Below are 27,173 nucleotides of genomic sequence, written 5' to 3' on the forward strand. Positions count from 1 at the left end.
TGCGATCACTGGTGACTCGCTAGCGACGACCACGCCGTCGTTGTTGCTGGTCGTCGTCGACGACGAGGCCGTCGCACACGACGAGTGTCGTGTGCTATTCGACGGCAGAATCACCTTAGGATACTGCTTTGGTTTCGGTTTCGGTTTCGGCGTCGGAATTACGCTGTCCGGCAGTTCAAACAGCGAAGCGGCCGAGTCCGGTCCGGGCTTGCCTCTACGCTTGTTCAGATACGGGCTACTGTTGTTCTTATTCTTGGTGATCTTGTTGGCGGAAGTGAAAGTGGTGGCCATTAGATTGGGCGAAATGGTCACGGGTACTGCAGTCTGCGTATGAATCAGCGGCGAGTATAGCAGCCGTGGCTTGATGGTGGTGGTGGTGGCCGGCGCGTGGTGCGCGTGCGAGGGCATCATCCAGTCCATGTCCATGCCCTCGACCAGCTCGAACGCGCGGTCCAGGTCGTCCAGCGCGAGCTCGTCGTTGTCGTTGTCGTTATCGTTGTCGTTGTCGTTTTCGTTTTCCTGATGGTGATGATGGTCGTGGTCAACATCCACATCCTCGCGCTCCCCATGCCGCTTCGCGACCGTGATAAAGTCCCCGACCTTGTCGAGGATGCTGCTCTTGGGCTCCAGGTCGTCCACGAACCCGTGTGGTCCTTCAGAAGATGTGCGGCCCATGGCGTGTCGTGTTCTTCTGCTCTCCTGGCTCATCTCTTCTCTTGCGTCTTCACTTCATGACTTCTTCCATGGTTATATACATTTTCTTTAGCCAAGACTCATATCCCGGCTGCGCGCACGCAGCCGGGTCAGCCTCTCGCGCGCTAAATGCAGGCAGGATAAAAAAAAAAAAACGGAATTTAGGCTGGTTTACACACATTTAACTCGTCCCAGGACCAAACTGTGGGTAAAACGCAGAATGAACGTACCTTCGGCCCCGACCCCCAACAAGCAGCTGAACATACCGGACATGAGGTTCGCGAAGGTGTTCCAGAGGGCGCTTTACCGCGACCTGGCGCCCTCGGCGTCCCGCTCGCGCAAGCTGGCGGTGGTTGCTAAAGTAGTGGTCCGCGACGTGCTGCTCATGCCCCTCGTGCAAAGCATTGTCTTGTCACTCGCGCTCATCGCCGCCAAGGACTGGTTGCACTATATCCGCCTCAAAGGGCTCACTCTGGGCGCCCGCCTCAGGCAAAGGCTCTTCCCCATATAAATACATATCTATCTGCACGTATAGAATACATAATATTTTTGCGATGTAGGAAAACTCGCGCGAAATGAAAAAAAAAGAACAAATAGTGAAGAATAAAAAGATTAGCCCTGTAGGGGGCTCGAACCCCTAACCTTATGATTAAGAGTCATACGCGCTACCGATTGCGCCAACAAGGCATCTTAATCTATGCGTATTCTGCCACAGAGGCTGGATCACATGCTTAGGAACGGATGCGCCGTGCGGCGTTGACCTGATGAGATGACTAGGTGTATATCCGTTGGAAGAGTTGTTTTCGGACAGACGTTAATTCATGTATGATGAAAATTTGGGAGCAAAAATAATAGTACTAACATACATTGTTTCATCACGGTACAAGTAACCAAATCTGGTAACTAGTGAAGATGAGATTAAAGATCTATTACTTGATCAGGAATTATGATATAACAGCAGTTTCAATAGATTCTTTTGAAAGTGCGATCGAAACTGGTCGGTTTCAGATTGTTTACTAACAGTGGATCCTAGGATTTTTTTGGCATGAGGAGTTGGTCAAGTTCTTCATCTGACCAGTTTCCAAATTTAAACGGGGCAAGGAACGAACTAAACCTAACCCCTTTTCCTAGCAAAAGCGGTAGCGCACCATTCTTTAGATGTCGTTTCAACGGTTGATCGTTCCGACTCTTGCCGAATTCTAGACATTTTACACCGCCGTTGCCTTCGTTCGTTAGTTTCATCAAGAGGTTTCGGGGCCGTCGGTCCCTTGAACCACAGAGCCACTTGAGCCTCTCAACCGGCCCATCAAGAAAACAGCTACCCTACTACGCATGGAAAGTGAACAAAGTACCTGAAGATATTAGTTCCACAGGAATACCCTTCTGCAGATTCCTTACACAAGTGAACTTGCTGGTTCTGGTCCAGATCTTAGGTTTGAAGCCGAACTCACTGCGACAGTAAAAGAAGAAGCTCTGACGCTAGAAAAATGATACTGCACTTTTTTAGGAGCCGACTTCCATGCGCTCTTACAAAAGCTTTAGAGTGCGTGTGAGTGAGAAAGACTGTCGACAAAGCTGCATTCCACATGAAGTTTGACCATACTTTCGAGGAATCACGAATCTAAATGTGTACCTGTCGAGACAGAAAGAGACGCCGTTTGCAAAATGGCATAGAATTGAACTTAAAATATGTAAAAGCTAAAAGAGGACATTAATCCGAATTAGATTATGGACCGTTTTGTGACTATATGGTACTGGTTTGTGCTTAAATATCGTAGCAACCGATAGAAAAGCTCCCTTTTGAAAAATTTCATACGCACATATTAGAAAGGACGTGGCGCAAGCTACACTGTATAGAAATGTTATTTTCGGCCTATGTGACCTAACAGTAAATACGTTACAGGACAAGGCTATAGGTATGTCTTCGGCCATCCTATTCAATGCAACCACGATAGCTTGCGCTGCAGTAGCTTTTTTATCCGGACCACCGTTAATTGCTCCATTGATCGCCACAGTTACTAGAGTTGTTGCTACTGATACAACGCAAGCTAAAACGGCAGAGCCTCCTGTTCTCGCGTTACATGACCAAAAGGTAATCTAAACGCCACGCGCCATTAATCCTATACTAACGGCTACGTTTTCTAGCGTTCCTAGCATCCTATTTTTGGATGGCATGGTCCAAGTACTATCAATATTCGTACAAAAAAGATTAATTGCAATTGCTATGGCAGCAGCTCGGCGGCAATGTTGTTTTAGTAGGTTTCTATCCTTATCAGGCAAGGCTTCTTCGTCTTTCCCCGATATTTATGTCTTTTGACCTGTCTTGTAACGACTCTGGTGTTTTATTATAGGCATTTCCATTTTCTGCTTCAAAGACCGTTCCATATTGGTCAAAAAACACTTTTTATATCAAAATATAAATATTTCTCAAAACCAGTATATTCTGACACGAGTTTTTAATCACGGCATAACTCGTCTCAATAGCTGACTTGTATACATTGCTGTAAGTGCGTAGGAATAAAACAAGATTAAAAGCACAGGGCAAAAAGTAAGAACCAGCGCTTTTAGGGTCCGAAGTTCTAACAATTACGACAAATAAGCCTAATACATTGAGGCTTCTCTTCTACACTTTTTTTTTTATTCGTATTCCCAGATCTTGTAAGAGAAAAACTTGATAGATCAATGGATACTACGACAATCGAACAGTTACATTCAGAAATTTCATGACTGTGGTTGAGCTCCCCCTCATCTCGAAGGCATTTCAGTAGTCCATATGGCTTGGCCCAAGAAGATGAGACGATTCTGTGTGGTCCTTTAAATGCACGCCATTTTCGCCCAAGGCTGGTTTATTAATGTTATACTGTGGTCGTGTTGAGTATTTAATATTGGCCTTTTTACTTTGATGATAATTTTGGGGATTACATTTTTGTTAAATGCAATAACATTAAGTATATGAGCTATACTGATTTTGGTGTTCTCCTACATTTAGGAATCCACAAACTAGAATCAGTAATTTTGCATAATATCATAAATGATTCTGCTTCTCTTTTTTACATAGTTTTATTTATTGCTCCTATTACAAAATCAATCCTTGCGCTTCAGCGACCATTGATTTCGATGAAAGTTTGAACCTGGCCTTGTAATATATGTCACCTTTTAAGACCGTATATAATAGTAATAGATGGACGATAGTTAAATCTTGTTCCAACAATCAGCATGTGTTTTGATATTCTCTCTTGCATATTTCAAGAAAGAACTGCTTACCACTAAACTACTAATCATCAACATTGTTATCACAGAGGATAGTAGGTCGTCTCTTGCTTTACTGAAAGTGGATGGTAGCGCCGTACAGAGCTGTTTTAGTAGCTTTTCCGCCACTTTCCGCTTAGCAATGCACAAAAATAAGCGATTCATCTACGATACTAGAAACCAATACAGACCACGGGTGAAGCGCGCTGCACGTAATGATCAGAAGGGCCCCCACTACTCTGCAGCTCAGCCAGGACGATGTGTCTTCCCTGGTCGATGATCTCAACGAGCAGAAACTCAAACAACAACTAAATATCGAAAAGATGAAGTTCTTCCAAAGCAAAAACAGCAACTCTCTACGCTCCAACACGGACGTCCAAGACGTATCACAGAACGTCGTCGACGACGACGATGACAACGACGACGACGACGACGATATGGCTTCTTGCAACGACAAAACGGCCTCCGTTGCACACAACAGGATCCTATCCTCTCTGCATCTGTCTACCGACAACAATACCGCCCACGAAACGTCGAACACAAACGACAACCCCTTCTACATCCGCGAGGAATAACCGCAGCCGCTTATAGTTTTTTTTCTACATACGATATATTATAAAATAAAAAGGAAAATAGTACACTTCGTAGTTTCATTCTTACAACGACCAAGGCTTGTACACCTGGGGCTGCAGCTGGGCAATAGAGTCGCCCTCGCCCGCCTCGTTGCCCTCATCCTCTTTGCCCACACGCTTCACGCCATGTCCCGTGACCGTGTTGCCGTCTTCGTGGCCGCCCTCCTGGTCCTTCTCCACCAGCTGTATGCCTGAGTCTACTTGCTCCGAGATCAGTACCAGTTTTTTCGACACGTTCAGCTCCTCCAGCGACTTGTTCACGTCCAGGATCTGCTTGCTCAACGATAACCGGTCGTTTAGCATCTTTTCGGACTCCTTCACGTATTTCAGCTTTTCCAGCTCCAGTTGCGTCTCCAGATCACACAGCTTCGTGAACTTGTTCTCCAGTTTGTCCATGGTCAATTTCACCAGCTCTTGAATTATCACCTGACTTTCCTGAATGTACTTCTGCGAGATCTCCTTAGACTTGTCAGAAACCTTATCCAGTTTGTCGTTACCTTGCAACAACGCAACGACCGCATCGTTCACACACCCCATCAGTTTAGACCCAGACGCGCCACTGCTGTGGTCGCTCTTGTTATTTAGTTGCGAGCCAACCACCTCGTGAATATAGCTGTCTTCGATTGGCAAACTCAAAAACTTCTCAATACAGTCCTCCACGCGCTTGTGGCCACCCACGTGGTCAGCGATCTTTTCCCACTGATCTTCGTACATTTCAATACCCTCTAGCAACAAAAGCATTTCTTGGTCCGACCAGTGCTTCTTGATGGCAGTTCCGCCATTCTCCAATCTGATGAAATCCGACGATTGGAAATTCGCACCGAAGTGGCCCTCTTGGAAACAGCGAGAACATAGATTTGTGTCACGGGCACGCAGATTGTGGTAGCGCACGTTGATCGATTCGTTACCACACGTGTGGCAAATGTAAACCTTATGGATCTGTCTCGAGTTTCTACTCTCATCTTGTAATGCATTGAAGTCTTGCGCAGAATCATAAACATTCTTTTTAATCGAAAGGTTCACGGGGAACTCCTTCTTGACGTGTGGCTCGTCTTCGCCTTCTTCTTCAACTTTCTGCTTGATCACATTTTCTGGCAAGAACGGCTTTAAACCTTGCGGAGTGTCCAGCACCACTTGGAAGTGGCCGGTAAAACTTGGCCCGATAAGACTAGGCTTGGTCCTCGGGTCAATCTGGTAATTGATTAATCCCCACTTTTCCAAAAACGCATGGATCTTCACTATCGAGGCAACGTCCATGGCTACATTTCTTCTCACGGCGGTAATGGTCAAATACTCGTATGGTGAAAGACGATATGTATTGATAATAAAATTCCTTGTGTCCTTATACGCCTTGGGCGTCTTGAATCTCGATGAGTCGTTGAAGAAGTCCGGATTGGACCTTTTTTCAATCTCGTGGGTCTTCGAAATATCGAACCAAGAGGCAAACGAGGGAATAATCACCGGATGTGTCTGCTTGGCCAAGAACCTTAAAGCCTTTTCCTCAAGTTTCTGTGCCTCCTGCTCGTAGTTTACCTTCTTATGAGCCACTTCCACTCCCAATGAGGCTGACTCCTCTTTGGCCTGTTCCTGTTGCAGGTGCGGGAAAGATGGCGTTGTCACGGTTGTTGTCGCTGGTTCCTCGGTCGCTTCGTGCGAGTCCACCATGGGAACGTCCGTATCCTTCTCTGTGTCGCTCATTGCCCTAGCGTTCTATTTGCTTTTCCTGTCTCTGGTCTATCTGTCTTCGCCTTTCTCTATGTATAGCAAATAGTTCAATGTTGATGAAATTTCGCTTGTTTTTTCCGACTTTTCACTATCGAGCGGGTGACAAACGGCAACGCCATAATTAAGAATGACAATAATAAGGAAATGACGGACTCGGCGATGAGTAGACAACTGGGGCCAACGATACCAATGACTGCTGTCGAAGATGTGGTGGGGGCCAGAATGGCTGCAAGGACCAGGAAAATTAATGGCGACATCAACTATAAAGAGAAAGAAGTGTACGATTTGACTGCTGACACGTTAGATTCTGACGATGACGATGACGATAAAGATGGCGATGTCAAGGATGATGCTCCCGTGTGGTTGCAAGATGATGTGCATTCCGACGAAGATATTGAGCTGGACTCAGAGGACGATGCCGACACAGAGGCTGTGCAGGCTCAGGTGGTGGATAAGTTGGCTAAAGATACGAAATTGGAAGAAGACGCTTCAGATGATGAAGTCTCTGAATTGGACACTAAGACTGTTTCATTGAAACTAAAGAAACTGAACGAGTTCGTGAGGCAGAGCCAAGTATATTCCAGCATTATTGCAGACACGTTGCTGCAAAGATCTAACGAGGTGGTTCAATCTAATGCTAAGAGCGAAGAGCATTCTGCAAAGAAACGTAAAACTAAAAAGAAATCCATAACCGATTTCTTTAAAAAGCAGAAAAATCCCGAGGCAGCCGTCGTCCCAGATAATGCACCGGATGATATGGCTATAAAGCAGCCTCACCTTTTGAAAAACTGTACTTTGAAGCCGTACCAATTAGAAGGCCTTAATTGGCTGATTACTCTTTACGAAAACGGGCTCAATGGGATTCTTGCTGACGAAATGGGCCTAGGTAAGACTGTTCAAAGTATTGCTCTCTTGGCATTTATATACGAAATGGATACAAAGGGTCCCTTTTTGGTGACTGCTCCCTTGAGCACGCTAGATAATTGGATGAACGAGTTTGGGAAATTCGCGCCTGATTTACCAGTCTTGAAATATTATGGAGCCAATGGCTACAAGGAGCGTTCCACCAAATTAAAGAATTTCTTTAAACAAAACGGCGGGACTGGTATCATTATCACCTCATATGAGATTATTCTAAGAGATACTGATTTGATCATGAGTCAAAATTGGAAATTCTTAATCGTCGATGAAGGTCATCGTTTGAAAAACGTAAACTGTAGATTGATTAAAGAACTGAAAAAAATCAATACTTCCAATAGACTACTATTAACAGGGACGCCTTTGCAGAATAACTTGACTGAACTGTGGTCACTTTTAAATTTCATAATGCCTGACATATTTGCTGATTTTGAAATCTTCAACAAATGGTTTGATTTTGATAGTTTGAACTTGGGATCTGGCGCCAATTCTGAAGCACTTAATAAGCTAATCAATGATGAATTACAAAAAAATTTGATTTCCAATTTGCACACCATCCTAAAACCATTTCTCTTGAGGAGATTGAAGAAAGTTGTCTTGGCAAATATCCTACCGCCAAAGAGAGAATATATCATAAACTGTTCAATGACACCGGCACAAAAGAAATTTTACAAAGCTGGTCTAAATGGGAAATTAAAGAGAACCATGTTTAAGGAATTGATCAAAGAATTTTTCACTTTAAATGATGAATATATCGGTCATATTTCTAATAAGTCCATAAGAGATTTTATAGACTATAAATTATCCGTCAGTATAGATTCAAGTACAAAAAGTGGAATCAACTCGACTGTGTTACAAATGGATAAGTTATACAAGGAGCACTTACAAGTGGAGGTTTCGAATAAAAAATTACAAAACATGATGATGCAACTAAGACAAATCATTGATTCTACGTATTTGTTTTATTTTCCGTATTTGCATCCTGAGGATTTAAGTTTGGAAAATCTTTTAAAAACATCAGGAAAATTACAAGTTCTGCAAATATTGATCCCACCATTAATATCCAAGGGACATAAAGTCCTCATTTATTCTCAATTCGTCAATATGCTTGATTTGCTCGAAGATTGGTGCGAGCTAAATTTCTTTGAAACATTTCGAATCGACGGTTCAGTGAATAATGAGACGAGAAAAGCTCAACTAGAGAAATTCAATAACTCTAACGATAAGCACAATATCTTTCTGTTATCCACAAGAGCCGCAGGGCTGGGTATCAACCTAGTCGGAGCGGACACGGTTGTTTTGTTTGACAGTGATTGGAACCCACAGGTGGACTTACAAGCCATGGACCGATGCCATCGTATTGGCCAAGAAACACCAGTAATAGTGTACAGATTATGCTGTGATAATACGATTGAACATGTCATATTAACTAGAGCGGCTAATAAGCGGAATTTGGAAAGAATGGTTATTCAGATGGGAAAATTTAACAACTTGAAAAGATTGGCACTAAATGAAGGCTCATTTTTGAAAACAAATAAGCCAGGGGCGAACGTTACTAACAAAGATTTAGTTCAAGAACTGTCTATGCTGTTATTGAGTGACGACTCCAGTATCGGATTTCGAAATAGGAGGAAAGGGGGAAACAATGCCGCTGAGGGCCAGCTGACCGATGAGGAGGTCAAGGAATTAACTGACAGATCACTCGAGGCATACAAGTCTAATAGGGCAGTGAACTTACCTCACGTCAGACTATTCGAAACCACCTCAGGGCTTTAGTTAAAAGACTATCATACATTGTCATTTAGTTATTTATTCATATATAGGCTATATACTGACTAACGTTCTTGCCGTACGAATTCCTCTTCCTGTTGTTCTTTTAGTTCACGGCTCTTGAATAAAGCATCCGCTGTGTTCATTCTTTGTAAAAATATGGCTTGGATATCCTCCTTTATGCTCTGGAAATCGGTTTTGAAATCTGATATAGATTCAAGTATCAACTTCATATCAAGATCATGTTCGATCAAGTGGTTTCTCTCCGAAATGACTTTTTTCTTCAATTTCATGAAGTCTTGCCAGTTGGAATGATTTTTGTCAATATACTCAGGATCGTACTGGTTCTTCAAGTGTAGACTTCTTATGTCCAAGTATGCCATTCTTTGTGACCATTGACTTATCATTACATCTGCCCATTCTTCATAAACTTCGACATTTTCGAGGCGAATTAATTCCGCCTGTTTAGCCATTTCAGAAAGAAAGGAATCTAATGTATGAAAGAGCGATTCCTCAAAATTGGACAGATGCAATTTGTAGTTTTTCAGTATCGATGTAATTGATGATTTGGTGACATATGTTTCCAATTCAAACCGACCCGATCTGTCAAAATACTTTATCTTATTCTGTACGGGATCGAATTTGGACGTACAATTGATGTCTTTAATCTTTGAATCCAGGAATACCAGTTGTTCACTAAAAGTTCTGTTTAGGTCATCCAGCCTGCTGGCAACATCCATAGATTTGTTCAGTGCTTGAGCTTCGAACATGGAATGTATTTCTGAATCTAAGAGAGTTATTGCGCTGGATACTTTCGAGTCGACAGCTTTGATCCATGCTTCATATTCCATCTTTAGTGCTTCTGGTTCGAGCGTTTCCAAATCTGTGTAGCTGTCGGAACCCACGATAATCCTCGACATATCTTGCAAAATGGCTGCCGTGACAACTTGTGAGTTCCCGCGGTCGTAATACTCTTCCTCAAGCTCATACTCGTCCTCGTCCTCCTCATTATCAGCATGCTCCACACCATCAGCATCTTCATCATCCTCTTCTTCTTCAGTTTCTGAATCTGTCTCAAAAATAGGCTTGGCGTGTGTACCATTGACGCTGAAGGACCCGTGTCTCATCCAGTTCGTGGAAGAGTTGAATGGGCTTTCTAGCACGTTTTTTACATTATCGGTATACGGTTTCAGATAATACCAGGCGATCCTCAGGTGGTTCAACAAGGGCCCTAATTTAGAATGCAATGTACAGCATAGTTCGTTCAGCTTCAAAAAAGAAGAAATCTTGAGCCACACGCAGTAGAGACGACCCGTCATCTTTCCCAGCACTGAGTCAGGGTATGTCTTTATGAAAGGTCTTATCGATTGCGAGTACTTCTCTACCAGGTAATCGGCTACCGGCGAGCCCTCCAGCATCCGATGCTGAAGCAATGAGTTTACCGAAAACCCGGTGTACTGGCAGATAGGCTTCAAGTCCATATCTGAGTGTGCTAGCCCACTCTGCTGGCAAATTAGGTACCTTATCATGACCATGCAAGCTACCAAAGCAGTCAACACTTTAAAAATGGCCTTCATGGTTTTAGCAAAGAACAACCACCGTTTTCCCCGAGCAACAATCAACTCAATCAGTAGAAGCAAAAGCAGCAGCAATAGCAGCAGTAGTCAGTCTTGTATGAAGTAAATATCACAACGCGATGCGATGCCAGCCTCATCTCAAAGCACTATTATGTAATTTTTCACTGGAGTGCTATTTTTATTGTGGCTTAAAAGGGCCAAAAAGGGCAGCAAGCACAATAGGGCTAAAAAGACAATATCCTAGGGTATGTATTTAATATTCGAGGGTTATAGCAGGGCTGTTTGTTTTAAGTTAGGTCTCATTAGGGCTATCCCTTCCTCCAAAAAAAAGAAAAAAAAATAATATTTGAGTGGCCAATTAGAACCAAAACGAACAGTATCGCAGTACAATTCAGTCCCAAATCAACTAGAAGAAAGGCATTCTTTGACCATTGCACTCAGTATTCCACCCCAAGCAGCGGTTAAGAGACTGAGAGACCAGATCTAGATAGTGGGTTTAAGCTAGCTTCCCTTTTTTTTCTTCTTTTTTTATCTCATTTTATTTCATTTGATTTTACTTTCAATCCGATTAGAATAAAAACTGTATCTCTCTGACCCATAGGCTTATTATTCCCATTTTGACTGATTTGGAGCAATTTTACGGGAAAAAGAAAGAAAAATAACAGATTAATCAATTTTTGAGATGTCATTCTGGCCATTTGGACAGAATCTAAACCATTCTAATATCAATAAAATTCTAGATGAATACTTTCATGTGTTGCACGAAATAGAGAAGATTAACCCGAGTATTGGGAAGTCTATACCGGCTGTCTTCAACAACGTTCAGCAGCGAGGTACCAACGATTCCCTGGAGTCTATTCCGGAGGAGTATAGCCATGCCAATGAAGTCAGGGGCACAGGTGGTGGACAGAAGAGCAGGTTTGAGAAGGACGAGCAGCAGGAGCGCTATGAAAAGGAGGAAGAGGAGCGGAGTTTGAACTCTAGTGAGTCTTCCAGCACGTCGTTCTCCTCTGGGTCGACTTCCAAAACAGATTTGGACGAGGAGGATATCAGTAATTCTACGGCCCCCATGATGGTTACCACCAAGGCCTTGGATAACTCGTTCATCGAGAGGATGCTTGTTGAAACGGAGCTGCTAAACGAACTATCAAGACAGAACAAGACGCTATTGGACTTTATTTGTTTTGGGTTTTTCTTTGATAAGGAAACCAACAAAAAAGTAAACAACATGGAATACCTGGTTGACCAACTGATGTATTGTGTCTCGAAGATCCAGACCGCCACCACGGTAGATCTCAACAATCTGATAGACTACCAAGAACAACAGCAGCTCGACGACAGCTCGCAAGAAGATATCTATGTGGAGTCCGATACAGAGCAGGAAGAGGAAAGGGACAATAATTTGAACAACATAAATAAGAGACGAAAACGCAAGAACTCTTCACTTGACGATGACGACAATGACGACGACGAGGGCGGTAACAAAAGCGACGAGAACGAAAGCGATGAATCGGCTTATCTGACCAAAGCCACTATAATATCAGAAATATTTTCTCTAGATATATGGTTGGTTAGTGAATCGTTGGTGAAAAACCAACCTTATCTTAACAAGATATGGTCCATTATCAACCAGTCCAATTTCAATTCTGAAAATTCTCCCCTGGTACCGATTTTCTTGAAGATTAACCAAAATCTGTTACTAACCAGACAAGATCAATATTTGAATTTTATTCGAACCGAGAAAAGTTTCGTGGACGATATGTTGAAGCATGTGGACATTTCATTATTAATGGACTTTTTCCTAAAGATAATATCTACAGACAAGATTGAATCGCCAACGGGGATAATCGAACTAGTGTACGACCAAAATTTGGTTTGCAAATGTCTAAGATTTTTGAATAATGGAGAATCACCAGCGGATATCCAAGCTTGTGTGGGTGATTTTTTGAAGGCTTTGATAGCCATTTCCGCCAATGCGCCCCTGGACGATATTTCCATTGGGCCAAATTCTTTAACAAGACAGTTAGCATCTCCTGAAGCCATTGCCAAGCTAGTCGATATCATGATCAACCAAAGAGGGTCTGCATTAAATACCACGGTCTCAATCGTTATCGAACTGATAAGGAAGAACAATTCTGATTACGATCAAGTCAATCTTTTGGCCACCACTATTAAGACGCATCCACCTTCAAATAGAGATCCAATCTACTTGGGTTATCTACTTAGGACATTTTCCGACCATTTGTCTGATTTTTTCCAAATTATATTAGATATTGAAAACGATCTCGATCTTCCGTTACATGAAAACCAACTGCACGAAAAATTCAAACCTCTAGGGTTTGAAAGGTTCAAAGTGGTAGAGTTGATTGCTGAGTTACTACACTGTTCCAATATGGGGTTAATGAATTCCAAAAGAGCAGAAAGAATTGCCAGAAGGCGAGACAAAGTAAGGAGCCAACTGTCCCATCATTTACAAGACGCATTAAACGATTTGAGTATAGAAGAGAAGGAACAATTCAAAACAAAGCACTCCCCTACGCACAACGCTGATGACGACGAAATAAATAACAACAACGATAACGATGATGAGAGTGATTATGGTGACGAAATAGATGAAAGCTTTGAAATTCCGTATATCAATGTGAATCAAAATACAAAATTAAGAAGTAATCCCACCGTGGGGGACTTGTTTAAAATTAAACTGTATGACACCAGAATTGTTTCTAAAATAATGGAACTGTTTCTAACGCATCCTTGGAATAATTTTTGGCACAATGTTATATTCGACATAATTCAACAGATCTTCAACGGGAGAATGGATTTTTCATATAATTCATTCCTTGTTCTGTCCTTGTTTAATTTAAAGAGCTCGTATCAATTTATGACTGATATAACCGTTCCTAATGAAGAGGGAGCTGAAGTTTCCACATATACTCCTGTTATCAGAGATCCAAATTTCAATTTTAAGATAACTACGAATTTCATATTAAAAGGTTACCAGGATTCCTATAAATTTTATGAATTGAGGAAAATGAATTTAGGGTATATGGGGCATATTGTATTGATTGCTGAAGAAGTGGTCAAGTTTTCCAAGCTGTACAAAGTTGAATTGATCTCGCCTGATATTCAAGAAATTCTGCAAACCGAGGATTGGCAATACTACTCTGAAGAAGTACTGAACGAAACGAGAATGATGTACTCAAAGATTCTTGGTGGTGGCAGCTACATAGACGATGGTAACGGTAATATTATTCCTCAACTACCCGATAATAGCGCAGTACTGGGCTCCAATATGGATGCTAATGATAACAATGAAATGTTTGATTCAGATACAGGGAATGACAGTGACAGTAATGGTGGCGGTCAATTGATCAATGTTGAGTCTTTAGAGGAACAACTGTGTTTATCCACGGAATCAGATTTACACAACAAGTTAAGAGAAATGTTGATTAATAAGGCTCAAGAAGACGTTGATAACAAGAACACAGAAAATGGGGTCTTCATACTGGGACCACCAGATGATGACGAGAATACTAATAACATTAATAATAATAACAACAATGACAATAACAATAACAACGACAATAATAACAATAATAACAATAATAATAACGATAATAATGATAATGACAATGACAAAACTCGTGATTATAATGAAAATGCTGCTAATGATAATGATTATGATAGTGAATGATACATTGTTTTATACTTTTTTCTAATTCTGTATGTATGTATATTTTCTACATGTATAAATACTGTGTAGTTTTTTCTATTTATTCATTCATTCATTCTTCAAATGACATAAACATATATTTTCTTGCGTCTTACTTGCGTGAGTAAATTGTCTTACCGTTAGGCAGTTCCATTTTTTTTTGGCCCTTCTTCACAGAGGTCTTTTTTACCTTGCTTACCTTCTTTGTTTGGTCACCGTCAGTCTTTTTTACATCTTTTAATATTTCTTCTTCCACGGTAGTGCCAATAAATCTACCCAAAGTAACGTTCCATACCGAGGCAGGTATTTTCCAAAACCAACAGTTCTTCAATGAAGGCTTGTTTAAAGTGTCTGGAGAGATCAATGTTTCATTTCCATCAGGCTCTATAACGTAGACATCACTAAACCTCACAACCAAGTTTTTCCCCTCGTCCTCTTCGTTTTGCTTGAACGACAATTGTTTAATACCTAGTCCATTGGTATCGTCTTGTTGCTTACATTGACTGATAAAGTTTTCGATTCTTGATCTTTGAGAACGATATTGTATAATAGAAATGATATATTGTCCAATGTTGATGACTATCCATATGAAAGCCAATATAAACCACGTCTTGGGCTTGACCCTGGTAAAATAGAACCCACCTTTGTGAAAATCATAGTTGGGAAACCCGTTTTGTAAATAATAATCATAAATTTTACGATTGGAACCATTGGAAAGAATTTGGGTAGCCAAGTTCAATCTCTCGTATAATTTGCGATACTTAGGATTTTTATCTGGATGGTATTTCTTGGACAGCCTTCTTAAATTCTTGGTGATCTCCTTTGCACTCGATTTCTGTAGTTTAGGTAACTTCAAAAATTTATAGAAGTTCATTTCTGAGCCATATTTCGTATTTATTTCGTTTTGTAATTGAAAAATCTCTGTTTCAATAGTGGTGAAAGCATACGCCAGAGACACCAATCCTAGTACTAGCAGTGTCGGTTTTAGATACCCGTTCATTGCCTCAGTCACTTTTACCGCCTTTATTTTTAGTCAACTTTTAACTCTTGTGTGGCAACGTGTTAATTTGATGATCTCACTTTTTTTCTGTCAATAGTATTTTTAAATATAGAAAAAGTGCCATAAAACACCTTCAAATGTGAATAAAGTAAGAACCACGCAAACAAAAGTGCTCGGCTACGCATATACAACCCATATTTGACGATGGCAGGTATTCGATTGGTGCATAAACTATACCAATATTATCAGTTAGCCACAAGTTTCCTATATGCAGCATTATTCACGCGGTGGCTGATACTAATGCCCTTGGTGGGATCCCGGTTCTTACCTGGGGGGATCCACGAATTTTTGATATACTTGATGCTTTGCTCGAGCATCGTGGAAACACTTTGGCTGCTTAAATTTTACGGGGTCAAGAATGGCATTTTATCTAGGACCTTATTAAAAGATCTAAATTTCATCTACCTTGTAGTGGTAATTCATTTCCATGACGATTACGAACACGCATTGATCTTAAAGAATTCATCCTATTCCAGCTTCATCATTTGTTTGTCGTTATCGCAAGCATACTGTCATTGGTGCAAACTTTTCAAACGTAAGGGTGCCAAGGAAAGAACCTTGATCTGGAAAGCCAACACCTTTATCACGTTACCCATTTTATATTTGAGTGAATTTGCATTATTGCTATTAAACATTCAAGTCAAGAACTATCATTCTACTCCAACATTAGACATAATTAATAGGGTTGTTCTACTAGCATACTTCCCTATATTGTTATCAGCATACAAAATACTGTTAACAAAGTAAATATTTTTCTCGTTAAACATATATACGAATATACTCATAAATATTTGGATAGTTCGTTAGCCATTTCGTTTGCAAATACGTCTGCTTCGTCGTTGTTCCCCATAGATTTGTATCTGAGTCTTGCACTTTGCAAATTTGTGATTAATTGTTCAAGTGGCATATCGTACGCCGKCTCCTCCACCCTTGTTGCAATCGGTTGAAGCTCACAATTCAACCAGTCGTGTGTGTCTATAATTTCGTGAACTCTATCGAGGCCCAGTCTTTCTCCATACTCGTTATGACCAATGGTTGCTCTTGATTTGGTCCAGTTTATAAATTCGATGACGTTGGTAAAACCATTGTTCCACGCTTCGTTTAACCCGTCGATTTCGTCTTGCTCCACTTCTTCATTAATGTTTACTACTACAATGAATGTATTGGGATGCAAGACACCCAGGAGTGGCTGTAAGAACTCTTGGGGATTTATTAATTTGTTATCTGTTAAGAGAATTATTCCTGCCATGACATTCCGAAGTGGCTCACATTCCGGCGTGACAAAATCCTTCATCCATTCCGGTAGACTTGCGAAAGAGTCTATATACAAGTCGAAAGAGGTCTTATAGTATTTATTTTCCCAGGTTTGACTCTTGACTATTGTGGCGCTTGTGGTATTGTAGTGGAATAAGTCCTTCAAAAGTTGCGTTTGTGAAAAGATATGCGAGTCGTGCGATAGCACTAGTATTTTATTCTGCGGGTATTGATAATCGTCCATTGCAGATTGGGTGTCCCTAAAGTTATTGTCGATTCTGGTGCGGTTGGTTTTGCTTCACTCTCTAGTTTCTGCTTTTTCGTTATTTTTTGAAACTCGAATGGAAATTAAATGGCATAAAACGTACACATATACATACTCATACATATATATATAAACAAGCTTAGTTTTCTGGCGATTCAGCGTAGTACTGCAAGTAAGCAGCCATAGTTTTCATACCGCCAATAAAGTTGGAAATATCCAACTTCTCGTTGATTGAATGGGCACCGTCATCACCTCTACCCATTGGTAACAGCAAGACACTTGTCTTCAAGGCCTTTTCAAAGGTCAAAGTAATTGGGATAGAGCCACCCTCTCTGGTGAAATCAGGATCAACGCCGTAGACCAACTTGGTGGCCTTCTTGGCAGCGGTAAATTGAGCATTGAATGGATCCGAAACCCAGTAGGCACCATCATGAATTAGTTCAGTCCTACATTTGTTTGGGGAGCCCAACGACTTGAATTTGGCATCACAGTGCTTTTGAACCAAAGAGGTCAGTCTTTCAGAGTCCATGTCTGGAACCGTTCTGATAGAGAATTTACCAAAGACCTTTGCTGGGATGACAGTCTTCGCACCTTGAGCGGAAAAGGCACCTTCTACACCATGAATGGATAATGAAGGGTATCTCCATCTATGCATCAAGATGTCTTCCTTCTTTTCGTACAAACTAGTCTTGGAGCCGGTAGCAGCGTTCAACTCTTCTACGCTGAATTCTATATCCTTGTATAGGGCCTTTTCCTTTTCAGTCAAAGGAGCAACCATTTCATCAATACCGTCAACCAAGATTTTACCCTTGGAATCTACAAGAGAACCCAAGACGCGCATCAAGTCGATCATTGGTTCGGCGACAACACCCCCAAAGATACCGGAGTGCAAATCAGCGCCTGGACCTTCAATGATAGTTTGATAGTAGTTGCAACCCCTTAGACCGTAAGTCAAAACAGGTTTCTTGGTGCCTAGCCAATAATTATCGGAGATGCAGACAGCGTCCACGCCTTTGAAGTAGCCAGTGGCTTCCTTTTCGATCAGTTCATCCAGTTTTAAAGAACCACTTTCCTCCATACCTTCGAAACAGGTGACCAGGTTAACGGGGAACTCTTTCCCGGATGCACTGAACGCTTCCACAACGTTGATCCAGGACAACAATGGACCAGTGTCATCGGTGATCCCTCTACCTTTCATAATGCCATTAGCTTCATCAATAATCAGCTTAAAGGGCTCAGTATCCCAACCGTCGTCCAATTGAGCAGGCTGGACATCATAATGACCATATACTAATACGGTCTTCTTCGCAGGGTCGTTGCCGAACCTAGACAGGATCACAGGTGGCAGAGACAAGTTGGGTGTAGCGATTGGTGGAGGCTGAATGCCCAGGTCCACCAACTTGATGTCATAGAACCCTGATTGGGACAATTGCTCGGAGATAAACTTGGCTTTTTCGAAAAGCTTAGGCCTTAATGATTCGTCTGAAGAAACCGCAGGGATTTGAATGGCCTTGGTCAGTCTGTTGAAGAACTGAGGCTTCAAGGCGTCGATTTTTTGGAAAACTGAAGTCAGTGAGTGAGACATGCTTGTGGATGATGCTCTGGGGTAGTTTGGGCAATAAACAAAATGGTTGACTGATAAGAAAAACGGGTCGCTATTATACTGCAGCTTTTTTTTTGACACATTATTTCCTAAGCCGTTTTGAGCGACGAATATAAGGGATTTTGGCAAACAAATGCATAATATATTGGTCTGCCAAGAAGGATGGAATAAGTGCATCTGAGGGGGAGTGGGGGGCTATCCGGCAGCAAGAACTGGGCAAGTGGTGCACAGAGTACGTCCGGTGCTTATCGAGATCCCGAGGAACTCAATTGGCCAATTTATTCGCTCCCCTTCATCTTGGAGGCAGAATTGAACGTAGAGATGTAAGTTTTCTGAACTAGTCTTGTTAGCACGGCGACTCCAAAGCATAGTACTCGTCCCTGTCTTTTGTCTGTCACTTGTAGCGTAATGTTGGCTTCAAGGGCCCCAACGGTAGTGAAGGGATTCTCCGCCTGAATAAGCACTTTTTCAGTCGAGTAGAGTTGAAAAAGTACTATAGCAAGCAAACACTATAATAATAACAAGAGCAACAAGAAGAATACACACCATGGCCAATCAGGTACGTTGAGTAGTTCCTATTTCCAAGCACCAAGCTGTTCTTTTATTAACACTCCCTTTCACCTCTTTCTTCCAGAACTCTGATCTCTATAAGCAAATCACTGCAGGCAGTGTAGCTGCTGTGTTCCAAACGACGATGACGTATCCCTTTGAGTACTTGAAGACCGGCTTACAGCTGCAGCCCAAGGGTACCGCTTTTGAGATCATCTTGCCCCAGATTAAGTCGTATTTCGTGGGTATTTCCGCTTTGAACCTGGCCGCATTTGGTAAGACTATTGTGAGGTTCATTACGTTTGACAAGTTATGTCAATCTTTGAATAACAACACCGAAAATAATGACAACTTCCAAAGATTGACGGGTCCCAACCTGCTGGTTGCCGGTACATTAACCGGTATAGTGGAGAGTCTGTTTATCATCCCCTTTGAAAACATAAAGACCACCATGATTCAGTCAGCAATGGTCGATCCTAAAACATTGGAGAAGGCCCACCCTCAAGCTAGTGGGAAGCCCACTTTCCATAAACCGACCACCAAGGCCGCCTCTGTGACTCGTATCGAAAAACTTTTGCCTACAGTCAAACACATGTATCACACAAGAGGCCTTTCGGCATTTGTCCAGGGAACAACCCCTACCTTATTTAGGCAGATAGCAAACACTTCCATCCAGTTTACTGCGTACACAGCGTTCAAACGGCTGTTGCAAGGAAGAAACGATAAGTCGTCGTCAGTAATCACAGGACTAGCCACATCCTTTACGCTTGTGGCAATGACTCAACCCATTGACGTCGTAAAGACAAGGATGATGAGCCAAAATGCTAAAACCGAATATAGAAATACACTCAACTGTATGTATAGAATATTTGTCCAAGAAGGTATGGCCACATTCTGGAAAGGTTCCATTTTTAGATTCATGAAAGTTGGTATTTCTGGTGGGTTAACGTTTGCTGTTTACGAACAGGTCAGTTTGTTAATGGGCTTCTCCTCCAGGTCGTGATGCCATGTATGGACTTCACCTCTTCTTTGTACATATATTCCCTACTATATATCTATTTCCTAAGTGTATTCTTTCTTTATGCTCAACCCCCTTCAGAATAAGTAAGTTTCGATCTTTGATTGGTGTTCCAAGGGAAGCAATTCATGCGCGAGCTCGAACATATCGTCAACGTTTTGAATAATACCCATGTCGATAAATGAATCCACAAGATCTTGCTTTTGCAATGACCCCAGTTTCTGATTTAAAAAGTCCATTATGTGCAAAGACTCTTCCTGTATGGCGGACCATGATTGGTTGGGTAATATTATTTCATTTTCGTTTAAAAATTGTCTTGTTAAATGCTTTAAGTCCCTTATTTCTAACGGTTTCACCGTAGCATGTCTTATTGTAGGAACATGCAAACGCGTGGGATCATGTACCGGATTGTCTGCGTCCTCGTTATTTGTATCCTTGAACGCACCGTCTTCTTCCTCTTCCTCTTCCTCTTCTTCCTCTTCCTCTTCTTCCTCCTCCCCTTCTTCTTCTTCTCTATTCATTGAAGATGGATCGGGCAATGGTTCAGACAGTCCTTCATCTTGTTCTGTTATAGGGATCGACTTCTGACCATGCATCGACAGTTCATCTGTGCGATCCCTCCCAAAGCCAGGTGGCGTCTCCAAAACATTCATAGAGATACTTTTACCATCTCGTGAGGGAGTTGTTTGGAACTCGTTCTCTTCTTCTGCCATTAGAGCATCTTGTATAATGATCGGATCAATCTTCCTGCTTTTAATGCCTTTATCTCTTTCTTGTAGTTGTGCAAACACAGTTTGTGATAACGAAGTGTAGCCTGCATGCGTGTCATAATCATTGTTGCTATCTGTGGTCTTCCCACTACTACTCTGGAGGAAATTGTCATCCTCTATTCGGTTTTCCTCGTACGTTAATTCATCTATCAGGTTACGAGCTCGATTCTCGTTTGCATTTGTATCGTTATCTTGCGATTCGCGTGCTAGAGCTTGGCTCAAATCTTGCAAGAAACTTCGTACTTCTTTGGGGTCTTTGTTGAGAATATCATGGGACTTGACAGAGGTGGATATGAGTTTCCTATAGCCTGGTGTACTTCTGATCAGTATCTCATCCTTGAGACGTTGTTCTTCAAGCGCTCTTTCTCGAAAAGGCGTTCTGATCTCTGAGACTTCCGCGTCTTCTTTATCACTGGTGGCCTTCCTTGGGGTACTCATTACTCTTTTGCTGTTGGGCTACTAATCGCCATGTTTATCATCATAGTACGCGAACTTTTATGATCCTACTTAAAATACGTAGATAAAAAAAATAAGGGCAAAAGAGTAATCTTTTCAATGAGCAAGTTTCAGTGAGAAGTCGATTACACCGGTACCTTGATGAATACTGCTGGTGCTGTAAATGTCAATGTCGTCACACAAATACTCTTCGAGGTTGTCCAATTTCAAGCCACCGCTACATTCCAAGAGAAAATGTCTTTTACCATCCCATTTGCCCTTCAAACTCTGAGCACACTTCTTCAAACCATCACCTTCGAAGTTGTCTAACATGATGACATCCGCGCCAGCCTCAATGGCTTCCATGGCTTCCTCTTCACTCAAACATTCGACTTCAATCTTCACGGCAAACCCGCACACAGACCTAGCATTCTTAACAGCCTTTGTTATRGAACCGGTAGCCCAAATGTGATTGTCTTTGAGCATTACCATAGAGGAAAGGTCGTACCTGTGGGTGTCACATCCACCTACGAGCATTGAATACTTTTCTAACCGACGTAACCCAGGTGTAGTCTTTCTTGTTCCCGCAATGGTACCCTTGTAACCTGTAGAACGTGCCAAGCAAATAATCCTGTGCGAAGCGGTGGCAATCCCACTACATCTACTAAGGATGTTTAAGGCAGTCCTTTCCGCTAGCAAGATGTTTTTAGCGGGTCCAATAATTTTGGCTACGACTAGCTTGCCAGAGTCATTCTTCGAAGGTTCCAAGATGCAACCTTCCTTGAAAAACCATTCAACTTGCACTTGACATTGGTCAAAGACCTCTTGGGCAAAGGGAACCCCGCACAGCATACCATCTTGCTTACAGTATAGATTGGCCTCCTTCGAATCGGAACCTACAACGTAACCACCAAAATCAAAAGAGGGCACGTCTTCACTAAGCCAATTGGTGACATCTTGTCTCCATGCTCCGTTAACAGGTAATAAGTGTTCGTATACAGGCATTTTTCGATATATTCTTTTCGGCTCTTGTTCTCTTCTTGGTTTGCAAGTTGTGTCTATAATTTCGATTTTATGTCCTATATATCAGAAAACTGCGGTAGGAGTCATACAAAATAAGAACTGTCCAATCAGCCGGCGTCACTAAATTTAAATAGAGTAGAGTGTTACATTACATGGTTGTTAAACAAGTGTGTACAGCTTTGCACAGTCGAATATTGTCTTGTGGAGAGTTTGCTTCTACGTATGTGGCTCCGTGCTACTGTGACACATGTGACAGCATATTCTTAAAACGCATAAACACAGACAGGGGGGGATATCTTTACAGCCCCAGAGTTCACACAGTGGAAATTATAGTCACGGCAGATGATGGCGTAGACTTTAATGTATTTATCAAGACGAAACGCAAGCTTGTAATTATCTAATATAGGGCACTTATTGTCGCTATTCCAGAGCTGTCATAGGCGTATTTTCCACCGTTTGTCAATGAAAAAAACAGTTCAAGTTGATGAATAACGTATTCCAAATATTTCCGGATTACTAGATGCAAGCTTCCGAGACGGAGTAAGCTTGTAGTGTAAGGACAGTTGAAGCCCATTCGAAGCTGCCTTTTGAAATAAAAAAATTACTTAGCAGAGCAGTAAATAAATAAGTCAATCGCCCAGTATGGTTAAGATACTCTGCCGATACCTGCCCGAGTGATGTAGGTATACCCACTAACGAAATGGACATTCGCTTTTCAATTGTTACTATTGCTATTATCGTTATTATTATTATTAATAATAATATTATTCTTTTTTTCTCTACTGGAAATATCAAAGAAAAAGCGATAATTTGCAGTTAAACTAGCTAGGAAATCCTAAATAAAAAAGCAAAAGCCAGGTCTAGTCAGCAGGGCGATCATTTCAGTCGTAGGCTTTCGTGCTAGTTTATATGTGTAGTGAAACACAAGATTCTTATTTAAGCTACTATCATGAGTTACAAGGCGAATCAGCCATCTCCTGGGGAGATGCCTAAAAGGTCACCGTCCATCCTGGTGACGGATGCAAGATCATCCAAGAATAGAATAAGTGCACCGTTTGCTGGCCATGCTGCCGGAAGCAGAAAGAGTATGGAAAACAAGAACGTGGAGAGATCGCAGGGCATTCGCTCTTCCAATGTAGGGCCTTCGCCAATGATGAAACCCGCACATTCAAGAAGGCGATCCTCTGGTAGATTTAGCGATATTTCTATAGACAATATTCTTTCTGACAATTCAGAAATTCCCTCCGCCAGAAGGGAGGAACGACTCTCCAGCTCGTCAAGTGATAGACCTCGATACTACGAACGTCTAAATTCACGCAGAAAAATGATCAATCCCTTACCTCCAAGAACATCTAAGACATCGCAAAAATTAGTACTGATACCCGAAGAAGATGATTTAAACCAATTTCGAAACACGCCGCACAATGCTTTGGACAGACAAAGACCGAAGGTGGGTTCTATGAAGTCTAGCTCTCATGACCGATTGCCCCGTCATTTGAGAGAGAAACCCATGGCAAGAATCACGGCGTATAACGTCGCTGACGGATTTAATCTGAACCTGCTGTACAGATTTTTGGAGGAGACTCATGAAGTTTCACCAAGATTATATGACGAATGTCTGTACGTCGCGTACACTTTGCCGTTATTGCCAGGTAAAGGCGGGTTCAGGATAAAATCGAACATATCCAAGAAAACAGTCGGCGGTAAGACATTGATCGATAATTTGATAGATACTAGTGAACAAAGAGATCATCATTATGAATATTACTCAGGAGTCGAAACTGTAGAAGACGCAAATAATAATTACGAATTAGAAACCAATGGGGGAAACAATAGTACGAGCCAAGATACTGTTACTGTCCCGGATCATTTACCCAATCCAGTGGGTCAACAGGATTCTTTCAATCCTATGGAACCACAGTTCTTTGCAGAAGAAACCCCCTTGGAATTAGAGAAACGAGAAAGAATCGAAAGAATGAATATGTTAAAGAAAGAAGAGAACGATGCTGACGATAACGGTAACAGTAACAGCATTAATGATGACGATGATGACACTGAAAATTATGTGCTCGAAGGCACCGATCAATATTTGAAGTCTTCTCGCTCACCACCATCATCCGCATCATCAGCATACACCCCATCGCCTCCATCTTCAGCACGTAGGGATTCTAATCGTGGCTATGAAATGCAGAAAGATAACGAACATGAGGGCAATGATAGACACGCAGAAATTTTTATCTTTCATTATGGTGTAATTGTGTTTTGGAATTTCACTGAAATACAAGAGAAAAATATACTTGGCGACATAACGTTTGCAGATTACAAAAACTTGATGATTCGGCCATTAGACGAACAAGATATCGAAACCGAACAATTCCACTTCGAATATGACAGAGATACCGAGAGGCCGCGAATCTTTAACGATATTGTCACATTGCGTTCAGGGGACCATATCATCGAATTGACACTATCACATGCCATTGCACAATCCTCCAAATTATCAAGATTTGAATCCAGAATTTCGCCAATTCTAATATCTGTCACGAAGCTACCCAAGAGGCTGGCACTATACGGTACTCTCGGATTAAAGCGAGAACAATTGCTGAAAAAGTCAGGGAAGCTATTCAAACTAAGAGTGGATGTAAACCTTTCATCCACTATATTGGATACGCCCGAATTTTTTTGGTCATTTGAACCAAGCTTGCATCCACTGTACGTGGCCATGAGAGAATATTTGGAGATTGATCAAAGAGTACAAGTTCTGAATGATCGTTGCAAGGTCTTTTTGGAATTCTTTGACATCTGTGTTGACTCCGTCGCAGAAAGAAACATGGCACGTGTTACATGGTGGTTCATTCTGGTCATTTTATTCGGAGTTATATTTTCGCTAGCAGAGATCTTCGTTCGCTATATAATTATACATCGTCATTCCACTAAATAGATATTCATACGCACGGGCAGATGGCACTCAACAAACCTCTAAATATAGTTAACTGTCAAGGAATCAAACACAACTCGTTTTACTATTGGTACGTTTTTCGGTCACGTGTCAAAAAAACGTTTGTTTGATTGGCTCCCCTCTAGATACAATTAAAAGTATCATAATATGATTAGAGACCTAAATATTGAAACGTTCCCTTCGTGGCTACAAAAGAGGGAAGAAAAAGATAGAGAAGACCAGACTTTTGAGCAGATTGCGTTGTTTCAGTAATCCTTGAAGTTTTCCCACCTTTAGACGCATTGAATTCTTTAAAGCAAACCATTAAGGAGTATTTCCCCAGGTTTTTAACCGATAGTAAAAGCACGATAAAAGTACAAGAAAAGAAGAAGATGATTGCTACACCTATTAGATTAGCTAAGAGTGCGTATGAGCCAATGATCAGGTTCGTCGGTGCAAGACACCCTGCAGTGAAACACGCACCCGAGATCATTGTTCATCCATGTGCTACCAATGGTATGTTACCTGGTAGTAAAGACTGTATTTCAGTGAGTAAATTCATGGAAAACTATAAACCTTTCCGTGTGGTGCCAGTAAACCGGAGTGTCAGCGCTAGTCCCAGCGCTGCAAAGACCTCCGCGTTCGTAAACAGAGCATTGGGTAAAGATGAGCTTGCATCCATTTTCGAATTACCTGCCAGGTTCCAGTTCAAGCCCATTGGTGAAAAGGAATTAGAAACTATAAACAGTGGTGGAGCATGGTGAAAGATAAATGTCGTTATACTTAATTTTTTTAATTTTTTTGTTAATTTGTGGTTACTTTACACATATATATTTATGTAAGTACGTACGTACGTACGTGAGGAAAAAAAGAGTGGTAATATTATGAGTTGAAAAAGTGAGTATTGATTGGAGTACTGACGAGTTCTTTCAAATTTGTTGAGTACCGTAGCCCTTGATATCCCTGGCGAAATCCCATTTCATATTTTCGACCTGTAAATTTTTCTTGAAAGTTAAGCCTGTCTTCTTATCGATTATAGCCAAGGAGAAACTTCTTGAAGAACGAGCATCTCTATAATAAAGGACTTTCATCGCATTTACGATGGCTTCTTCAGCAGTTTGTAGAGTTGTCTTGGGGATATCGGATTCTCGGTCAACAACCTTTCTTAACAGTGGATTAGCCATGTGCGCCCCAAACCCTGTGGCTAAAGTGGGGGAGGAATATGTAACACCTAGTAGGTTAACGTATCTTAGGAATTGATCACCGTTCGATTCTACACCGGCAACGATGATGGCGTTCCAAAGTGGGTTCATCTTTGATCTTCGCTGGTACATCACAGTAGCTAGATATTCGAAGACATGGCTGGGCTCAAGGGCTTCCTCAGAATCCGCCAAAGGATTGTCGTATGCATTTTCAGTGACCAGGTCTTCTAGTAGCTTTTCTATGTGTTGCATATCAGAGATATCACCAGATATACCCACAATGGTGTTTTCACCCACAGGAATGAGTCTTTCCACACCATTGAACCTTAGAAGGGACCCGTAGGAGCCCAAATTGTCTGCAGCAATGATTACTCCATTGTCATACTTCATCGATATGACGGAAGTACCTGTTACTATTGGTTGCTGAGTATTGACCATGGGAGAAGCGCCTGCGTTGGCAATTTGTGTGTTGTAAGCGCCGTAAGTGGCGTCTGAGGGTCTGCCCCAGCTAAAAGGATCGTGGTTCATTGTGCTAGTTGTGCTTGTCGTGCTGGTATTAGCTGAATTTAGTGATGTCGGCACGTTTCCCTTTGTTGGCTGTAGGTTGTTCTATATGTATTTAAGGTGGCAAATCCAAAATTGAAGAAATATTTAGGAAAAGGGCGAACGGGTAACCATTACGCGACCGTAATAGTCGCAATAATCTTAATAAATAGCATTTCTGCAAAGGAAGAACGAGGGAAGCTTGATTTTCATTTCTTTGTTTATTTATTTGTGTAT

At 41.6% G+C, this 27,173-nt stretch overlaps 17 protein-coding genes and 1 non-coding gene across 18 annotated transcripts; 8 read left to right on the forward strand and 10 right to left on the reverse strand.

The window, feature by feature from the left end:
• Positions 1–708, reverse strand: PHO4 (phosphate-sensing transcription factor PHO4; the record flags this gene model as incomplete). The annotated part of the gene is made up of 1 exon (XM_018364867.1): positions 1–708. A coding segment is annotated over one exon (708 nt), but the record flags the coding sequence as incomplete, so codon positions are not given.
• Positions 709–913: 205 nt separating this feature from the next.
• On the forward strand, positions 914–1,204 carry DI49_1695 (uncharacterized protein; the record flags this gene model as incomplete). The annotated part of the gene is made up of 1 exon (XM_018364868.1): positions 914–1,204. One exon carries the CDS (start codon positions 914–916, stop codon positions 1,202–1,204), a length of 291 nt encoding a protein of 96 aa, XP_018222571.1.
• Positions 1,205–1,307: 103 nt separating this feature from the next.
• On the reverse strand, positions 1,308–1,380 carry DI49_1696. The gene has a single exon. It is a non-coding gene; the product is annotated as a tRNA-Lys (tRNA).
• Positions 1,381–4,157: 2,777 nt separating this feature from the next.
• On the forward strand, positions 4,158–4,517 carry CDC26 (anaphase promoting complex subunit CDC26; the record flags this gene model as incomplete). The annotated part of the gene is made up of 1 exon (XM_018364869.1): positions 4,158–4,517. The coding sequence occupies one exon, from the start codon at positions 4,158–4,160 to the stop codon at positions 4,515–4,517; it is 360 nt and encodes a 119-aa protein (XP_018222572.1).
• An 81-nt stretch (positions 4,518–4,598) lies between these two features.
• Positions 4,599–6,272, reverse strand: RSC8 (Rsc8p; the record flags this gene model as incomplete). Its single annotated transcript, XM_018364870.1, has 1 exon — positions 4,599–6,272. The coding sequence occupies one exon, from the start codon at positions 6,270–6,272 to the stop codon at positions 4,599–4,601; it is 1,674 nt and encodes a 557-aa protein (XP_018222573.1).
• A 171-nt stretch (positions 6,273–6,443) lies between these two features.
• Positions 6,444–8,993, forward strand: IRC5 (putative ATPase; the record flags this gene model as incomplete). The annotated part of the gene is made up of 1 exon (XM_018364871.1): positions 6,444–8,993. One exon carries the CDS (start codon positions 6,444–6,446, stop codon positions 8,991–8,993), a length of 2,550 nt encoding a protein of 849 aa, XP_018222574.1.
• A 59-nt stretch (positions 8,994–9,052) lies between these two features.
• OSW7 (Osw7p) lies at positions 9,053–10,564 on the reverse strand (the record flags this gene model as incomplete). The annotated part of the gene is made up of 1 exon (XM_018364872.1): positions 9,053–10,564. One exon carries the CDS (start codon positions 10,562–10,564, stop codon positions 9,053–9,055), a length of 1,512 nt encoding a protein of 503 aa, XP_018222575.1.
• A 682-nt stretch (positions 10,565–11,246) lies between these two features.
• SAP155 (Sap155p) lies at positions 11,247–14,258 on the forward strand (the record flags this gene model as incomplete). Its single annotated transcript, XM_018364873.1, has 1 exon — positions 11,247–14,258. The coding sequence occupies one exon, from the start codon at positions 11,247–11,249 to the stop codon at positions 14,256–14,258; it is 3,012 nt and encodes a 1,003-aa protein (XP_018222576.1).
• A 130-nt stretch (positions 14,259–14,388) lies between these two features.
• On the reverse strand, positions 14,389–15,276 carry ERJ5 (Erj5p; the record flags this gene model as incomplete). The annotated part of the gene is made up of 1 exon (XM_018364874.1): positions 14,389–15,276. One exon carries the CDS (start codon positions 15,274–15,276, stop codon positions 14,389–14,391), a length of 888 nt encoding a protein of 295 aa, XP_018222577.1.
• A 204-nt stretch (positions 15,277–15,480) lies between these two features.
• On the forward strand, positions 15,481–16,083 carry KEG1 (Keg1p; the record flags this gene model as incomplete). The annotated part of the gene is made up of 1 exon (XM_018364875.1): positions 15,481–16,083. The coding sequence occupies one exon, from the start codon at positions 15,481–15,483 to the stop codon at positions 16,081–16,083; it is 603 nt and encodes a 200-aa protein (XP_018222578.1).
• A 34-nt stretch (positions 16,084–16,117) lies between these two features.
• On the reverse strand, positions 16,118–16,834 carry IRC6 (Irc6p; the record flags this gene model as incomplete). Its single annotated transcript, XM_018364876.1, has 1 exon — positions 16,118–16,834. One exon carries the CDS (start codon positions 16,832–16,834, stop codon positions 16,118–16,120), a length of 717 nt encoding a protein of 238 aa, XP_018222579.1.
• Positions 16,835–16,994: 160 nt separating this feature from the next.
• DUG1 (metallodipeptidase) lies at positions 16,995–18,635 on the reverse strand (the record flags this gene model as incomplete). Its single annotated transcript, XM_018364877.1, has 1 exon — positions 16,995–18,635. The coding sequence occupies one exon, from the start codon at positions 18,633–18,635 to the stop codon at positions 16,995–16,997; it is 1,641 nt and encodes a 546-aa protein (XP_018222580.1).
• A 517-nt stretch (positions 18,636–19,152) lies between these two features.
• On the forward strand, positions 19,153–20,010 carry MRX20 (Mrx20p; the record flags this gene model as incomplete). Its single annotated transcript, XM_018364878.1, has 1 exon — positions 19,153–20,010. The coding sequence occupies one exon, from the start codon at positions 19,153–19,155 to the stop codon at positions 20,008–20,010; it is 858 nt and encodes a 285-aa protein (XP_018222581.1).
• Positions 20,011–20,102: 92 nt separating this feature from the next.
• Positions 20,103–21,233, reverse strand: CNN1 (centromere-binding protein CNN1; the record flags this gene model as incomplete). Its single annotated transcript, XM_018364879.1, has 1 exon — positions 20,103–21,233. The coding sequence occupies one exon, from the start codon at positions 21,231–21,233 to the stop codon at positions 20,103–20,105; it is 1,131 nt and encodes a 376-aa protein (XP_018222582.1).
• Positions 21,234–21,347: 114 nt separating this feature from the next.
• BNA6 (nicotinate-nucleotide diphosphorylase (carboxylating)) lies at positions 21,348–22,235 on the reverse strand (the record flags this gene model as incomplete). Its single annotated transcript, XM_018364880.1, has 1 exon — positions 21,348–22,235. The coding sequence occupies one exon, from the start codon at positions 22,233–22,235 to the stop codon at positions 21,348–21,350; it is 888 nt and encodes a 295-aa protein (XP_018222583.1).
• Positions 22,236–23,202: 967 nt separating this feature from the next.
• On the forward strand, positions 23,203–25,194 carry RMD8 (Rmd8p; the record flags this gene model as incomplete). The annotated part of the gene is made up of 1 exon (XM_018364881.1): positions 23,203–25,194. One exon carries the CDS (start codon positions 23,203–23,205, stop codon positions 25,192–25,194), a length of 1,992 nt encoding a protein of 663 aa, XP_018222584.1.
• A 389-nt stretch (positions 25,195–25,583) lies between these two features.
• On the forward strand, positions 25,584–25,955 carry KGD4 (alpha-ketoglutarate dehydrogenase subunit KGD4; the record flags this gene model as incomplete). Its single annotated transcript, XM_018364882.1, has 1 exon — positions 25,584–25,955. One exon carries the CDS (start codon positions 25,584–25,586, stop codon positions 25,953–25,955), a length of 372 nt encoding a protein of 123 aa, XP_018222585.1.
• A 165-nt stretch (positions 25,956–26,120) lies between these two features.
• PRE4 (proteasome core particle subunit beta 7) lies at positions 26,121–26,921 on the reverse strand (the record flags this gene model as incomplete). Its single annotated transcript, XM_018364883.1, has 1 exon — positions 26,121–26,921. The coding sequence occupies one exon, from the start codon at positions 26,919–26,921 to the stop codon at positions 26,121–26,123; it is 801 nt and encodes a 266-aa protein (XP_018222586.1).
• Between the last annotated feature and the right edge of the window lie 252 nt (positions 26,922–27,173).

The sequence above is a fragment of the Saccharomyces eubayanus genome, chromosome VI, assembly GCF_001298625.1.
Source record: "Saccharomyces eubayanus strain FM1318 chromosome VI, whole genome shotgun sequence".
Classification (NCBI taxonomy): domain Eukaryota; kingdom Fungi; phylum Ascomycota; class Saccharomycetes; order Saccharomycetales; family Saccharomycetaceae; genus Saccharomyces; species Saccharomyces eubayanus.